Below are 17717 nucleotides of genomic sequence, written 5' to 3'. Positions count from 1 at the left end.
TCAGGAATGAAATAAAATCCCAATCCTCCCACCACGGTTGTTCTAATGAAGTTTCCTGAAGACAGGCGTGTGACAGTAGCAGGTTAAGTAAGTTTCCTGATCTGCAAACTGGGGTTGAAGACAGTTGAAAACAGGCTGCACCGAGTCGGTGCGTGTGAATGCCTCCTGTGTGGCAGAGATAAGAGAAGCTCAATAAAGGGGAGCAGTTAACCACTGATGCCCAAGGCACAAGAACCAGTCAGTATCAGGGCTGGATTTCCTGATCTAAATCGAGGGTCGGCCTGCCACCTGTTTTTGTAAATAAAGTTTTATTGGCACACAGCCGTGTCTACTCTTTCATGTATCGTGTAAGGCTGCTTTCACACTGCAGTGCAGACTTGAGTAGTTGTGAAAGAAACTCCATGGCCCACAAAGCCTAAAATATTTACTCTCCGGTTGTTTAAGAAAAAGTGTGCCTATCTCTGTCGTAAACTGAGCTTTCCCCTGACTTTTCCATCCTGTCCTGGGTCTGTACCTGGTCTGTTAGATTCCCACAGCTCTTGAGTTGGATACTGTTGTCATCCCCATTTTGCAGACAAGGCAGCAGAGGCTCAGAGAGGTTCGGTGACTTGTCCAGGGTCACCCAGCAAGGCGAGAGCAGAGCTGGGACTGGAGCCAGGTCCTTCCCAGGCTGTTCCCAGTGCTTCCCACGCCCGACAGCAGCCCTCCTCCAGGCCTTGCATCTGCCAGACTCTGGACTGTGGGAGCCTTGGGAGCCTGGCCTTCTCCTGACGACTCCTGTTGTATGCTTTTCTCTTCCAGCTGCTTGCTACCTTTTTAATTCAGATCGAGAGAAGGAGGGGAGTTCAGTCCTCAGGAATCATGCTCACTTTCTGGCTTATAGCCCTACTGTGTGCCCTGGCCATCCTGAGATCCAAAATCATGACTGCCTTAAAAGAGGTAAGTGGTGGCCTCATTTTGCGTCTTCCGTCAGCATCTCCTGGAAGATGCTTGTTCCTTCTGGCTTTTGTGGAGACCATGCGTTTCCATGGGAACCAGGGGATGGCTAGTGCACGGGCCCAGCTTCTTTCCTGAGGATTTCCCTCGCCTGTGCAACCTTTGTTCTAGAACCTTCTTTCCTCAGGGCCCCATGTGTCTGTGTAGCTCTCGGGCAGGAGCTACAGGCAGATGCACGCCACCCTCTGAACCTCTGTCAGCGGTAACAGCCAGGCAGGTTGGCGCTCAGTGTCTATTGTCTGGAACAGAGCAGAGCAGGGAGCAATGTTTGCAGGGTGGTGGCTTGGGGACCCTAGACTCGTCCCCACTTTGCCTTGGTGCTGCTCTGGCTGGGAAGTGGCTCTCGTTGGCTGCCATCCGCTGCTCCTAGGGATTCAGAAGAGCGTGCTCTTTCAGACTGTCACGTGGTTCCCTGTCACCTTCGGGCTAATCAGGAACTGGCATCAGGCAAAGGAAGGAAGAGTAACTGAATGTTTGTTGAGCACCTGCAGTGTACATTGCAGGCAGCTGACATTTATTGAGTTGGTGTTTACAAAGTGCCAGGCCGGGGACTGAGTCGTTTCCGTGAATAATCTTACTGACTTCTCACAATTACCCTGACAGGGTCTCTCAGCTTCAGCACTCATTGACATTTGGGGCCCAAGACATCTTTGTTTTGTGGGACTGTCCTGTGCTTGTCGGATGTGCGGGGCAGTGCCAGTAGCCTCCCACTCCTGAACAGAAGTGTCTCTAGACACTACCAGATGTTCCCCGGGAGGCAAAGTCACGCCCACTTGAGAACCACTGGTCTGTCTGTAGATGGGGAAACTGACGCACAGAGAGGTTAAGTCCCATGGCCAGAATGAGCAGAGTCAGGCCTTGAAGGTAGGTCTGTGCTACTCCCAAGCCTGGGGCTCCTCCGCCGTGTCGGCTGCCTGGACCAGGCAGTGTGGACCAGGCTGTGACGTAACTGCTTGTCTTCTGTTATCTTGCAGGGGGTAGGGTCAGGGTGGGAAAGCTTGCCGTCAGTCCTGCAGGCTGAGAGAGTGGGCCTCCTGCTGTCTGCTCCCCCAGCCTCCGCAGGTTGCTTCCAGAAAGTGATGTTTTCTTCCTCCTTCCCTCCCTCTCATTCAGGATGCCCAAGTCGACGTCTTTCGCGATGTCACTTTCTACATTTACTTCTCCCTCGTGCTGATCCAGCTTGTGTTGTCCTGCTTCTCAGACCGCTCACCCCTGTTCTCCGAAACCATCCACGATCCCGTAAGTGTGATCACAGATGAGCACAGACACGTGTGTGTGCATGTGCGTATGCAAGAGAGAATGCACAGTGCCAGCTAACGTTGATTTGAGCCAGTATCGTCCATCTAGGAGCTCCTTCTGTCTTCCCTGAACACCTGGCGATACGTAACATTATCCTCTCCACTTTACTGTTGGAAAAACTGAGCCGTAGACGTGGCTCGGGGGATTTAAGGAGGGAATCTGATTCACAGTTGTTAACTGCTGTGTTTTCCAGCCCGTTGTCTCATTTGGTTGGCATAGTGGTTTTAGACAGTGCGAGTGAACTTTTAAAAATCAGGAAATTTCATATAAGTTCAAACTGTCCAGATTTTCTAGAAAAATGAGAAGTTCTGGCAGCAGTAGGGCTGTTATCCCACATGGCAGCGGTTGGCCAGATTTGAGGAGCATTGCCCTGGTTTCCTTCCACAGTCCTCACCACTCCCTGCTTCATTAGACAGTCTTGCTTCCGTCACCTGTGTACGTGCCTGGCCCATGGGGGGTTTGAGTTTGAGACCCTGGGTCTCTTCCGTCCGCTTGAGGGAAATCCTGCTTGTGTAGAAAGATCTGAGTGGGCCGGGTGGGGATGGCCACCCTTCTGCTGGTAGCAGGAAAGTGAACACGGTTATTTATCACCCTTGCCTGTCTTCTTTCTCCCTCTCTGCCTCCGTCCATCCTCTTTGCCTTCCTCATTCCTCCCCTTTCTTCCCTCCCTCCTTCTGTCTAGTGCTGAGTGCCAGGCCTCAATCTGGACACAGGGCTGTAGCAGTGAATAAAGCAGAGTTATTGCCACTTGAGGTTTATGTTTTCATGGGCAGGGGCACAAACAGTAACCCAGGAGCCAAGTATATATCCTATCAGTCAGGTGGTGGTAAAGGCTGCGAAGAATAGTGGGGAAAGGAGGTAGAGATGATGGTTTGGGGTCGTGTGTGGTTTTGATAAAAGCCATCAGGGAAGCCTGCCTCCCCCCTGCCTCCAGGAAACCTCATTGGAGCAGAGACCTGAAGGAGTGAGGGAGCCAGGCAAGCAGATACCCAGGGAAAGAGGTTCCAGGCAGAGGGGTGGCAAGTGCAAAGGCCCTGGGGCAGAGCTGCCGTGAATGTCGCCGGAACAGCAGGAAAGGCTAGTGTGGCTGGAGAAGCGAGAGGCAGGAGGGGGCTGAGGGATGGCCTCTGAGAGCCGGGACAGTCACCTATGGGCCGGGGGGGCTGTTTGGATTTTATTTTGAGAGGGATGGGAAGCCTTTGGAGCGTTCATTTGATGCTTTGTTCATGGTTAGTCAGCTGCTAACGGATGAAATTGCAGTGGGAGCAGTTTTCAGCTGTGGTTCTGCTGGGTTTGGCCTGAACCTCAGCAAAAGGCTGAGGCTGCTTTTGTGGGTGATGAAAGGATCTGTGGGGCATCAGCCTGGAGGAGGTGACGGATGCTCCCAGTGTAAGTTTCAGAAACTTGTGCCCTAGAGTGTGTTCAGAGAGGCCCCATTTTCTCATCTCCCTGCTCTGGGAGGAGCTGGGTTGGAGAAGTTAGACAAGTGTGTATGTGTGTCTGTGAATGTGTGTATATATGTGTGTTTGTGCACATAGGGGTGTGTGTGTGTGTGGTGTGTGTACGTGCATGCACATATGTTTACATGTCTTGCATGTAGATGTGTATGAGTGTGTGCATGTGTGTGTTTTTGTGTGTTCATGTGAGTGTGTTTTGCATGTGTATAAAGTTCACAAGGGCAGCAGCCATGCGTGAGCACCCAGGGGATCCAGCCCCCGGCTGGCACAGAGGAGGAGCTAAGATGTCTCCGGCCCTCACGTCTGCTGTTCATAGGTGTTTGTGTGCACGGGTGTGGGTGTGTGACAGTGGAGTGTCCCCATCAGAAACATTAGGTGTCAGGCTGTTCTGTGGAGAAGGGGATCGCACTGAACAAGTCATACCCCCCAAGTGACTGCAGACCCTGGGGTGCTCTGGGGGTAAACCGAGCCCAGGGGAGGCGGACAGGCCCACGTGGGGATCTCCTGACTCTTCAGGCTCCCTGTGGGGCCTGAGAAGCAGCCTCTCCCACGGTGCCTGATGCTTTATGGGGAATTTCTGATTTCTGGTCCCCTCTGGGATCTGGATAGAATTCCTGTCTCTTCTCTCCTGGGTGTGTGTGCCTCGGGGTGTCTCAAAGAGCTGCCTTCCTCCTCCCATTGTGCTTTCTGCAGTTCTGGGGTGTGGGGCCTTCTCTGCCCGGGTACCCCGACTCTTCTCCCAGCTGTTCCTTTTCTCTTGTGGGACTCAAGGCTCAAAGAGGTTGTCTTGACTTACAGCCTGAATCTGATGGTGGAGGCAACATGGTAATGGAAGGAGAGCCTCATTTTGGAGTCAGGCAGACCCTGGGCTTTAATTTCACCTGCGTCCCATTTATTCTTCCAATAGATATTTATTAAGCACCGTTTTTATACTGCGCTTCGTTCTGGGGACACAGCAGTATGTGAAAAAGTGTGGTCCATGCCCTGCTACGCTTATCTGTTACTCCGTAACAAACCACCCTGAATTTAGTGGCATAAAACAGCAACAGTACTTTGTTATGTTTCACAGGCCCGGGCGTTGGCTGGGCTCAGCTGGGTGGTTTTCACTCAGGGTCCTTGCTCACGTGTCGGGTGGTTAGCGTGTTGGCCTCTGGCTGGAGCCTCAGCCAGGGTTGACAGCCCCACCTGGTCTCCCCGAGCTGCCTGGGCTTCCTCACAGCGTGACGGCTGGTCTCTAAGAGTGAGCACGCATGAGGTGGAAGCTGTGTCACCTTTTAGGACCTAGTCCCAGAGTCACATAGAGTCACTCCTGCCACCCTCTTCTGATCGAGGGAACCACGAAGGTCTTCTGGGTGCAAGGGGTGGGCGCACACAGGCCCCCACCTCTAGATGGGGGAGCGGCCAGGTCTCATTGTAAGAAGAGCATGTGAGATGGCAGGTGATTCCTGGCCAACTTTGGAAAGTACCATCTACTGCATGCCCCCAGGAAGCTATCGTCCCTTTAAGCAGGTCAGCAGACTGTGTGACTACAGTCGAGATGAAGGCTGGGAATCAGGTTATGTGACTTCTGGATCTGACTTTGGGCAAGTCGCTCCTCCTTTCAAGACCTCAGTGTCCTGTTCTTGAAAATGGGTTGAGGCTCGATTTGATGCTGGCCGCACCCGCCTCCCTGCCCCGGAGCTGAGGCCTGTGACCTGGGGAGGAGGACGCTGCTAGGTGTCACCTCTGCTGTCTCCCCGTCACCCTCAGGGCTCACATCACAGTGGAGCCGGAAGATGGGGTGAGTCCAGTCCCTGTCGCTGTCCCACCCTCAGAGCAGCAGTCCCATGTCACCTGTCCTCAGAGCAGTCAGCCAAGCCCAGGGTCAGGCGGGGCCAGCCTGGGGGCCGGCAGTGCTGACCTTCTCCCCCCGCTGAGTCACCGAGCTGTCGTCCTCCCCAGCTGGCCCCGTGCCTGATGTGTGACTCAGAGCTGTGTCCTGGCCCTGCTTCCTGGCAGGGCTGCTCCCCTCTGTGCATCAGGTGGGGCCTGGCTGAGTGGGCCTCGCAGGCTTTCTGAGGCTGTCACCTGTCCCCAGCCTCTAGTGCTTTGATCTTGCTGGCCCTGAGGCTACCGCTTAGGATGCAGGGACGGGGTTGCCGTTGGCAGTTGGGGGCATCAGGGGCAAATGTGGCAGATAGTAGACCCTCAGTTCTCAAAGTGGGGTCCTCAGACCGGCAGCATCAGCATCCCTCAGGTGCTCATTAGAAATGCAGAGTTTCAGGCCTGCCAAGTCCTGTTGAGTCAGGGTCTCATTTTCACAAGATCCCTGGGTGGTTCATGGTTGGAAAGCACTGGTTTAGCAAATTCTTAAAAATTGCTCAGCTCATTTGGTGTAAGAGGTATTTTTAATCCTGTTCGTATTTTACTGTGAACATTTCAAATCTACAGAAAAGTTGAAAGACACAGTGAGTACTCCCCATCTACCCACCAACTGTATTTTACAAGTTAACATTTTGCTAAATTTGCTTTATCACAGATCTATCTAGTCAGCCAGCCGGCTAAGATTTTTGGTATTTAAAAGTGACCTTGAAATACATTAGTATCCTTCATTCACACACTTCACTGTGCAAATCATTAGCCAGAGCTCAATATCTCTTTATGGTTCGTTTTTTTTTTTTTTTTAAGTAAATTTACATAGTGACATTCCTGAATCTTAAGTTACCATTTGATGCGTTCTGACAAATGAGTAACTCAAACCCCTATTGAGATACAGAACATTCCCAGGACCCCAGAAAGTCCCGGACCTCCTGCCCCTTCATGGTCAGTCTCTACCCTTTGCAGCCCAGAGGCAACTGCTGGGCCTAGACCTTTAATGAGAGCATCGAAAACTCCATTTTTAATTCCTTTCTCCGTTATGCTTTCGGCCATTTAGTGATTCGGCGTTGTGCCGGGGGCTCCGCTGGGCTCGGAGCACCTAGAAACGAACCGACATTGACCGCCCCTTAGGAAAGATGGAGGAGGCGGCGGGCAAATAAGCTGCCGCTGCGGGATGGACAGTGGGGTTCCAAGACAGGGGAGTGCTGGAGGCTGCGGGTGCCCGAGGAGCAGTCCTGCACTCAGCCTGGGGGGCCAGAGCCAGCATTCGAATGAGGGGATGCCTCCATCCCCTCCCGTAAGGTTGAAGGCTTGGAGGGTGGATGGGAAGGTGCTCCTGGTGGTGGAAGCAGCATGTCCAGAGGTCCAGCGGTACGATGGAACTTGTGGGTGTTTGGGTACTGTGTGGACTTCTGCTTGGTTGGGTCTCTTGCTGAAAGGAGGATGCATGAGGCTGGGGACACTTTAGGGAAGCCATTGCCAGAGTCCAGGCAGGTTGAGAGGAAGGCTGGCCTGAACAGTGACCCTGTGTGTAGCAGAGCATCAAAAACCAGGAAGAGAAATCGGACAAGTTCATGGGCAAAGCACACATCGTGTGTGCTGCAGTAGAAGAAGTTGTGGTCCTGCGCCCGGAGGAGCTTTACACAGCTGAGAAGCGGCAGGGCCAACAAAGGACACTAGTGTAACATGCTGTACCAACAGATTTCTTATTGTCCGACGTTTAGGTGGTTCCAGCCAATAATAACGATAGCAGCCTTGTGTTAATAAATAAAATTAACTTATTTAATTCTCACGGCAACCCAACTTTGAGGCGGAACTGTGAGTCTCCTCCCATTTTATAGATGAGGACACCGAGGTTCAGGGTGGTGTAGTGTCGCCTGAGTTGACAGGGCTGGACTGGGAGCCCTTCCACCAGGTGAGCCCTTCACATCAGAGCCTGCATCAGCATCACCTGGAGGGCTTGTTAAAACACAGATCATTGCTGGGTCCCACCCCCAGAGCTTCTGAGTCAGTCGGTTTGGGTGGGGCCTAAGCCTTTCTGTTTTTAACAAACTGCCAGGCACCGTGGATGCTGGTGATGGGGCCAGGTTTCAGAACCCCTGGTCTGAGCTACAGTGCTGCTTACGCGTCCCTTACTGCTGGAGTAACTGGCAGAAAACTGAACTAAAAGTAGAATCAAAACCAGAAAAGGTGGGTGAGGACCCAGAGAGTTTCTGACAGAAAGACCAGAATGCTGAGGGCCCAGACAAAGGTCCTCAGAGTGCCTTGTGGTCACGGGTGACCAGTTCTCAGAGAACCAGTGCCTGGGGGGCTGTGTACCAAATTAGTTTAAACCTCATAGTTTCAGGCCAAATTACCTGCACCAGGTAGAGATGCCAAAGAATGCAGCTCTCTGCATGAACCTCCCTGCTCCTCTTCCTCCGCCTTCAGCCAGGGCCTGTCTGAATTATTCTTGTTTCTTTTTTTTTTTTTTTTTTTTCCCCCGGTACACGGGCCTCTCACTGTTGTGGCCTCTCCCGTTGCAGAGCACAGGCTCCGGACGCGCAGGCTCAGCGGCCATGGCTCATGGGCCCAGCCGCTCTGCGGCATGTGGGATCTTCCTGGACCGGGGCACGAACCCGTGTCCCCTGCATCAGCAGGCGGACTCTCAACCACTGCGCCACCAGGGAAGCCCTGAATTATTCTTGTTTCTAACCAAATGGGGGATCAGTTAACAATCCTCCTTCCTCCTGGGACAGGAGTTACTCCATTTCAGTCTTAGAGGCCGGGAAGCCCCCAGCCAGCAGCCCTGTCTTTTCCACCTCGAGAAGTTCTGCTTGGTTTTGGTTGAATGGAACGCTGCCTGGATCCTTATCCAGCGGCCTCCTTTTTTTTTTTTCCTTCTTTCTTATTTTATTAATTTATTTTTGGCTGCATTGAGTCTTCATTGCTGTGCATGGGCTCTCTCTAGTTGCGGCGAGCTGAGGCTACTCTTCGTAGAGGGCTTCTGATTGCAGTGGCTTCGCCTGTTGTGGAGCACGGGCTCTAAGGCGCGCGGGCTTCAGTAGTTGCGGCACGTGGGCTCAGTAGTGGTGGCTCGAGGGCTCTAGAGCACAGGCTCAGCAGTTGTGACGTGTGGGCTTAGTTGCTCCACAGCATGTGGGATCTTCTTAGACCCGGGCTCGAACCCGTGTCCCCTGCATTGGCAGGTGGATTCTTAACCCCTGTGCCACCAGGGAAGTCCCTTTCCTTCTTTCTTTAATTATCAGTTCTTGACTACTTCGGAACTCTAATTGTCTGTTATCACATGAGGCCTCTCATGTCAGATAGGGACTTCCAGAAACCAGCTCCCAAACTGATGTAATTTTTTATCTGTGCTGGTGACAGGAGCCGGTGTCTGCCCAATGTGACTTCTGATTATCTGAACATCTGGATCTGGGTCCAGAGGAGGGAGGAGCGGTGGGGAGCCGAGCTTAAGGAGGCTCCTGGATTGTGCACAGTAGAAGCTGAAGTGTTCACGTTGCTGATCCAGCCTTACTGCATCTGGAGGGTGCATTTTCTCGCAGGGGCTGGGATTTTTACTAGCCGGAGTGAGGATTAGTTTCTCCCCGCTGGGCCGTCATTTCTTATGGTCTTAGGGGTAGGACTCCATTTGGGTACAATTGGGTACAAAGGGAATGAATTCACCTTCAGTTATGTAGCTGACAGGTTGCTTTGTTCTTTTCCTTCAGTTTTATTGAGAAATAATCGACATACATCACTGATTAAGTTTAAGGTATAACAGCATTGATGGTTTCATTTACATATATTGTGAAACGATTACCACAGTTGGTTTAGTTAATAACATCTGTTTTCTCGAATAAAAGGAAAAGAAAAAAGCAGTTTTTTTTTTTTTTTTTTTTTGGTTGTGCTGCGTGGCTTTTGAGATCTCAGTTCCCCGACCAGGGATTGAACCCTGGCCCTCAGCAGTGAAAGTGTGGAGTCCTAACCACTGGACCTCCAGGGAATGCCCAAAAGAGCAGTTTTTAACTTTATAAATGTTGAGATGAAGATTGAATAACTCCACCTCTCCTTCCTCATCCTCTCCCCCCAATTTTATCATACTTTAAATTACATCAGTAATTAGTGTTTGCATCATTATAACAATTGTAAATATTGTTCACTGCAGACCTGTTTGAATTCTGTGTTTACATGTCCCTTTTTTTTTTTTAATCGAAGTATAATTGGCCTACAATGCTGTAGGCATAGTGATCTGCCATTTCTATACATTTACAAAATGATCATGATAAGTCTAGGTTGCTTTGTTCTTGACCCACAGCTGGGCTTGCCTGATTTTGAAACAATGCCAGGATTTGTGAGGCCCCTGTGTGTATAAGCCTGACACCCTGACAGTTTGCACCAGGCCTCTGTGCAGGTTAGAAAAAGGCATCTGGCCCGCTCTGGGTGGATGAGTTTGAGAAAGGCCCTGCGTCCTTTCAGCCAATGCAGTCCTGCCGCCCCCAGGCCCAGGACCAGCTGCACTTCAGCCCCCACTCGCCCCCTTGGCTGGGCTTCTTTGTGCAGGGCTGACTCTGTGTTGATGCCAAGACTGAAAGAAGGCTGGATTTGGAGGCAGAAGGCCCGCGTTTGAGTTCTAGTTCCTCCCCTTAAGAATCGCCATCTTTGGTGTCGTGAGGTCTGATGTAAGCAGGGGGCAGCCAACTTTTTCTGTAAAGAGGCAGATAGTAGATATTTTAGTCTTCGTAGAGCACATGGTCTCGGTCGCAAGTACTCAGCTCTGCCACTGTAGCTCAAAAGCAGATGTGGACAGTACGGAAATGAATGGGCATCGCCGTGTCCAAATAAAACTATTTTGCAAGTGGCCGGACTGTGGGCCTGACTTTGCCAGCCCTGATGTGAAGCGTCTGGTACAGTTCTTGGTGTGTCACGGTCTGCAGGAAATGGCGGACTTGTTACTGTGTTTACCGTTAGTATTCATGTTAATACTGCTGATGTCATTGCTTGAGCTTTTACTCTGCACCAGGAACTGTCGCCTAAGTACTTCACAGGTTTTATCTCATTTAATCTCATCATCACCAAGTAACTTGGCCCAGGCCCCTCAGTTAGTAAGTGGCAGGGCTGGGATTCAAACCTCCCTCTAACCACCTTGCTTCATGTTGCTTCACGCATGGACGCCCCCCAGCCTGGCTCCCACCCCTGCCGGGACCCTGTTTTGTTGTTGTTGTCACAGCTCTCACCGTGTATAGTTGTATATTTATTTGCATCTTGGTTTGCTTACTGTCCCTCTCTTCCGAGGCGAGAGGCAGTACGGGGCTGGGACCTCACTGTCTCTCCTGCGTAGCTCAGTCTTGGATGTATTTAGCCACCTCCTGGCATATAAGCAGATCCTCCCTCATTATTTGCTTAAGAAATAAATGAGTCATTGCCAGCTGTATCCCGCCCCCATCCCCTTCTCTGCCAGCACCTTAGGGAACTGGGCTGTAGTTGAAGTGTATTTGCGATTCCGTGACAACCCACCCACTTCCGGAAGAAAAGCCAGCCTACAAAGCAAATACCACCACCTGCTCCAGGAATAATGCTGCGGCCTTAGGTTGGAAAAATGAGGTCCCATGGACCTCATTCCACTTGTCCCTCCTTGCAGTCCCATGAGGTAGGCTGAGCAGTGGGACTGACCGCTTCCAATTCCCAGATGCGAAAACTGAGACTTTGGGGTGAAAGGACTTGCCCAAAGTCATTCAGCTAGAAAATGGCATAGCTGGGATTTGAACCCAGGGCCATCTGGCTTTAGGTTTGTTTAGAATATAGGTCTGTGGGCCAGCTGCATCTGATTAAAGACATACTGATGCCAGGGCCCCAGCCCCAGAGAGAGTGATCTAGTTGGTCTGGGCTGGGACTCTCAGCACCTGTGTTTACAAAGCTCCCCAGATGATTCCCGGGCTGGTAGGACCAGAACCTCCCCATGCCTCATGGCCCCCAGAGTGAAACCTGGTGGTTCTCAGCCCAGGCTTCTTGTTTGACTCACTGGGGAAGATTTTCATGATGGAAACTTTCAAATGTGTACAAATGTGGACAGCATGGTATAATGACCGCCATGGACTATTTACCCTGCATCGCATGTAAACATTTCAATATGTATCTCTGAAAGATAAGGAATTAAAAAATTTTAATAACATTTTATTTTGAAATAACTTGACTCGCAAAAAGTTACAAAAATGGTAGAGTTCCTTCCCCAGCTTGACCATCTTCCTCAGGGGCGCCTTTCGTGACCTCTGTCAATTAGATCAGCCCAGTGAGATACCAGTGATCTCACTGGTAATATTGACTTGCCTTCGGGGTATGATCCTTGTCACAGTTGCGGTTTTGTACTTGTTCACGTGATCGTTTGATTAATGTCTCTCTCTGGACCCTGACTGTTTGGGGCTCACATTCTATCTCCGCTGCTTCTAGCTGTTGGCACCCCGGGCAAGTCTTTTCATCTCTCTGCGCCTCCGTTTCTTTAACTACAAAATGAGGATGATGCTTTTACCTACTTCATAGTGTGGTTACGAAGATTAAATGAGTTAATTTGTGTAAAACATTTAAAACAGAGCTAGCTAGCAGAGAGTGTTAGCAGGTGGTGTTATTGCCCTGGTTTAGGGTTATGTCTGTTTGTCCAGATTTGTGTACAGGTGGCAGGCACATAGTAGGTGCTCAGAAAATATTTGTTGAATGAGTGAATGAATGAATGAAAGAAATAGGAATACTAGTAGTACCACACTTACGGTTCTGTGAGGATATGAGATCATGCTAGTACATCGTTGAGTGCCTGGCACATTGTAGATGCTCAATAAGTATTTGTTGAATGGACAAATGAATGAACTAAAGCAGGGACAACAGTAGGGCCGTGTTTGTTGGGTTGCTGTGGGGATATAAGATAAGGCAGGTATGGGACGCATTGTACCATTTTTACACATAGCAGACACTCAGGAAGCAGTTACCGGGTGAAACTGGAGGAGCTGCCAGGTGTTTCTTTCCAGGCCACTGGTGCTCAGGAGGGAAGCCCTTTCAGGGTGAAAATCAGTGGCGTGAGAGTGGCCGCTGGTCCACTGGGAGGAAGAGCAGTCAGCTGGCTGCTCCCTGCCTAGAGCTGGCGTAGATGAGAAGTTTAACCATTCATTTCCCCTTTGCTCCCCACCCTTGTGCTTTCTTTCCACTAGAATCCTTGCCCAGAATCCAGCGCCTCCTTCCTTTCCAGGATCACCTTCTGGTGGATCACAGGGTAAGTCCTGGTCCCCAAACCTCGGGCGGCTGCTGGGCCATGAGTGTGCCACTAGGGCCCCTGCTCTTCCTCCCTTGCCCTTTCCGATGGGGCTGTGTCCTGAGTGTGCCTCCCCTGGGCCGGGGTCTCAGAGACACTCACCCTGACCCCACGTTCATGTGATAAATGCATAAACCTAAACAGCTTGCACCTCTGTGGACGGCTTGGCCTGGGCAAGAAGCTGCACGCTCTTGGCTCAGCTTTGAATTTGGCTGTTTTTCTGCATTAGGTGTAATTATTGTTGTTGGCATTGTTTCCCCCCATGAGAAAAATAATGCCCGTGCACCGTAGGAAAAGTGGCTAAGAGTGTGGACCAATAGCAACAGAGCACCAGAGGCAGCCGCCGTCCACAGCTCAATACACCCCCTTCTCGCCCTCCTTTTATTTGCACAGTTTTTTCTTTACATTGTCAGCATCCTACTGGGGATTATTAAAATCCTTCCCCCAACCCCCAAGCATTTTTCCTTGTCTTTATAAACTTTTTACAAACATTGTGGGGTTTTTTTTTCCATTTAATATTTGTCTTACTTAACTATTTTTCAGTTGCTGTTAAAGAACAGCGCTAGGACAGTGTAATTTGAATATGGACTGTAGGTCACGCCAGCCAGGCTCGTATTTCTGATTTTGGTCATTGTACTCTGGTTATATCAGAGCACGTCCTTTCTCTTAGGGGGATGCACACTAATATTTAGGGGTAAAGATGTGTAGAGTCTGCAACCTACTATGAAATGGTTCAGAAAAAAGAAATACTTCATTTTTTTTTTTTTTTTTTTTGCGGTACGCGGGCCTCTCACTGCTGTGGCCTCTCCCACTGCTGAGCACAGGCTCCGGACGCGCAGGCTTAGCGGCCATGGCTCACGGGCCCAGCCGCTCTGTGGCATGTGGGATCTTCCCGGACCGGGGCACAAACCCATGTCCCCTGCATCGGCAGGCGGACTCTCAACCACTGCGCCACCAGGGAAGCCCTGAAATACTTCATTTTATTACGCTTCGCAGACACTGTGTCTTTTACAAATTGAAGGTTGGTGGCAACCCTGCATCAAGCGAGTCTGTTGGCGCCATTTTGGGAACAGCATTCACTCACTTTGTGTCTCTGTGTCACATTTTGGTAATTCTCACAATCCTTCAAACTTTTTCATTATTATTATATTTATTATGGTGATCTGTGATCCATGACCTTTGATGTTATTACTAGGATTCGCTGAGGGTGCAGATGATGCTTAGCATTTTTTAGCAATAAAGTATTTTTAAGTTAAGCTCTGTTGTTTTTTTTAGACATAATGCTATTGCACATTTAATAGATTATAGGATAGTGTAAACATAACTTTAATATGGGAAACCAAAAAATTCCTGTGACCTGCTTTATTGCAATATTCACTTTATCACGGTGGTCTGGGACCGAACCCACAGCATCTCTGAGCTCTGCCTGTATGTGTTTGCATATGTATGTATCTAGAGACAGAGGCAGATACAGCACACTTAAAATGTTAACAGTCGTGAACTAGGTGAAGGGTAGACAGGAATTCTTTGTAAGATTCCTGTGATTTTTCTCTGAGTTTGAAATGTTTCAAAATAACAAGTTAAAATATTAGGTTTGCTTTTTATCATGAAAGTATTCAAACCGGAAAGACTAGTTTAATAAACCTCAATAAACTCATCACCTGATTTAACGATGGTTAATGCTTTGTCATATTCGCCTTAAAAAAATTTTTTTTAAGTAAATTAGAGCCATCCTGCTATTCCTCCTAAATATTCTGTATGTATCTCTAAAAATGAGGCTATTTTTCCTGGGTGACCTAACAGTAAAATTAGCAATAATGATTTAATGTGCCCACATGTCCATTATTGCTTATTGAGATATTCCTGAGTTGCGGCCGCCTTCGGTCGCATGGCCGTGGTGGCAGGGAGGGTCGTCGTCGTCCTCTTCCTTCTGACTCTCATCGCCTCGCGCCTTGTGTTTCGGCCACAGGATGATGGTCCAGGGCTACCGCCAACCCCTGGAGAGCACTGACCTCTGGTCCCTGAATAAGGAGGACACGTCAGAACAAGTTGTGCCCGTTTTGGTAAAGAACTGGAAGAAGGAATGTGCAAAGTCCAGAAAGTAAGTGCCAAGCATCCTGCCCCGGGGAAGCTGGGCACTCACTGGGGCGACCCCATAGCTCCATCCTCCCACCTCTTGCTAGCTTCATGGCCCTGGGAGGGCTGCTTCTCTCCTCCGAGCCATGGTTTGCTCATCTGCAGAATGGGGTAGAGTCTGACGTGTAGCTAAGACAATTTGGGTAGGAAAGAAGAGAGAAAGATGTCAAGTGGGAGAACCATTTTGTTTGCCGTGACCTTGGCGCGCGTGTACCTGGCTGTGTGACGCTTCCCTTCCCGAGTCAGTCTCATTTTCCCTGCTTCTCTCCGAGCATCTGGCATCCTGAATGTTCTTGCTGTTTTAAATGTTTTGGTTCAACACGCCACGTCAACTACTTCTTGAGGTGTTCAGCCTAAGAACCCCCATTTGACAGTGATTTGGGCTGTACTGGTTTTTTTTTTTTCCAACAGCCTTTATTTTTTGGAGCAGTTTTAGGTTCACAGCAGTTCTGAGCAGAAGGTGCACCCCTCCCCCGCTGTCAGCATCCCCCATCAGAGGGGCACATTAGTGACAACCCGTGAGCCCACATTGACGCAGCATTGTCACCCCGAATCTGTGGTTTACATCAGGGTTCACTCTCAGTGTCCAGGATTTCAGACTCTCGCCGACGAGAGCTGCATGCCAACCCCGACCTCTGTCATCGGGTTATTTGGGGAATCAGGCCAGGGCCTCCCCAGCACATACCTTATTTCATCAAATCTAGGACGTCATCAGTTGTGTGATGCATCATTATTTTATGCACCAGTGAGAAAGAGAAACGGCTGCCGATTAAACCAGGACCTGATGTTGACATAAGACGCGTCCTGCGTCCAGAGGAGCCGGAAGAGGAATCACGAGGGATTTGGTGGCAGGGGACGGTGTCATTACTTCTGTTTTTGTTACGGGGTTGGGCCTGTTGTCCACCTCGGAGAGCTGGCTGACGAGAGCCCAGCCTGGTGTGTGGCCCTGCAGAGCAGCTGGCCTCCCAGGAGAGAGGCCCAGGCTCTAGGTCTGATTCCTCACCCACTGCAGCAGTTCCAGGTCTTCACTCAGGCCGAGGCTGTGGATGGGAATGTGGGACATCTGTGCTGGCCACCAGGACATCAGCAGAGGGCTTGAGAGGCTGTGCCGTGGCCCGTTCGGGGTGGCCACGGACGGAGGAGAAGTTGTCCCTTGGGAGGTGGATTGAGCTTGAGCCTCTGTGGTTGGGCGTTGTGAGGAGATGGCCGGTGCTCTGTGCACACACGGCTCTGGCAGGGTCCCATGTCTGTGACCCAGTTGGAGGTTCTCAGGCAGAAGTGGGGTCTCTGGTTTCCTCCGGCCTGGCCTGCAGCCTCCTTCCTGATGAGAAGGCTGCGTCCTCAGCTTGAGTTACCCGAGCCTCGCTGACTGCTTGGCTCCATCTCCTTCCCACGTTGGGTGGCAGGGGATGCCCACCGTGCTGTCCCGTGGGGCTCACCCAGTGAGCCGGTTGCTGCAGATGTTGTAGGAGGGGCTGGCAGTGAGGCTTCGTGGGAAGAGGACTGGCCGTACAGCATAAAGCTTCATCATGGGCCTGGCCCTTCGTTGGTTCGTTCAGCAGATGCAGTTGATTACTGCTGATATGCTGAGTGCAGTTTAGGCCCTGGGGGTTCAGAGAGTGGAACAAGATAGACAGGCTCCTTGTTTGGTGCTACTTACATTCCGTGTGGGACACAGGGAGTTGGGAGTCAAACACACACTGTTGAGAAACTTTGAAGAGCCTTAGTGTGATGATGAAGTTAAATAGGGAAATGAGGGTGAGAGTGACTGTGGGAGGTGATGCAGGTTTGGTGGTCAGGGATGGCCTCTCTGAACAGAGATTCGTGTCAAAGGAGGGAGTAAGCCGCCTGCAAATGTGGGGAAAGGGCTTTCCGTTTCACGGGAACAGCTAGTGCAAAGGTCCTGAGGTAGAGGTGAGTGTGGCATTCTTATGGAGCAGCAAGGGGCCCCATATGGCTTGAGTGGAGTGAGAGGTGGGGAGAACAGGAGGAGATAAAGTAGAAGTGTTTGCAGGAATCTCATAGGCTATGGTACTGGCTTAGGGGTTGATCCCAAATGCGGTGAGAAGACCGCTGGGTTTTACACAGGGCAGCGGCATGCCCGGAGTTCTGTTTTGTATCAACCAGTTAGGCTGTGCTGGGGAAGGTGGTTTGTGGGGCGAGAGTAGGGGCAGATGGGTCAGTGGCTCTGTTCCCAGAGGCGGCGTGAGCCACATCCGGCCCTGTGACCCCTGTGGGCATGGGTGGGGAGGGGAGAGCCCTGTGCTCCCAGGGCTCCCGGGGAGCAGGTGACTGCGGCCTGGGCAGGGCTGCCTTGGCTTCTTGGCCTTGGGTCTCAACCTCCCCCCCACCCCGCCCCCAGTTCTTCTCCTCACCCCTGAGTGGCTCCTCTCAGGAGTCAGGTCTGAGCTGCTTCCCCTGCTCCCCTGACCTTTGGGTTTTAAAATCCAGTGCCTCACTGGTTTTCATTAGATGATTTTGAGTTTAACAAAATGGAGTAGAAATTTCTCGACTTATGGCCTCGCATAGGTTAAGGCCATTTTGGACTGTGGTTCCTGCTGGAATGACTATAAAATGGTTTGGCGGCTCTGGAAAAGACCTGGGCAGTTTCTTTTAAAAGTTAAATAGTTATGATACCACCCAACCATTCTACTCCTAGGTGTACACCCAAGAGAACTGAAGACATATGTTCATAA

The 17717-nt window shown here is 50.7% G+C and overlaps 1 protein-coding gene across 4 annotated transcripts in view; it reads left to right on the top strand.

Annotated features, from left to right (window-relative positions):
- The window catches only part of ABCC1 (ATP binding cassette subfamily C member 1 (ABCC1 blood group)), a 133474-nt gene that overhangs the window by 42901 nt on the left and 72856 nt on the right, over positions 1-17717 (top strand). For 3 of the 4 annotated variants that reach the window (XR_003435062.1, XM_027117284.1, XM_027117282.1), the window contains exons 4-7: positions 802-939; positions 2110-2235; positions 12785-12846; positions 14855-14986. Coding sequence is in view for 3 of the 4 variants with exons in the window: in XM_027117284.1 (XP_026973085.1) it covers positions 802-939; positions 2110-2235; positions 12785-12846; positions 14855-14986 (458 nt within the window). In the remaining variant the exon portion in view is untranslated. Of the gene's footprint in view, positions 1-801; positions 940-1675; positions 1861-2109; positions 2236-12784; positions 12847-14854; positions 14987-17717 lie in introns of those variants that run through there. The other variant, XM_027117283.1, reaches the window with a different exon arrangement.

The sequence above is a fragment of the Aethalodelphis obliquidens genome, unplaced genomic scaffold (genome assembly GCF_003676395.1).
Source record: "Aethalodelphis obliquidens isolate GAN/ISIS:26980383/991018 unplaced genomic scaffold, ASM367639v1 scaffold18, whole genome shotgun sequence".
Classification (NCBI taxonomy): Eukaryota; Metazoa; Chordata; class Mammalia; order Artiodactyla; family Delphinidae; genus Aethalodelphis; species Aethalodelphis obliquidens.
The sequence above is the reverse complement of the archived record's forward strand: the minus strand, read 5'-3'. Positions and strand labels throughout refer to the sequence as shown.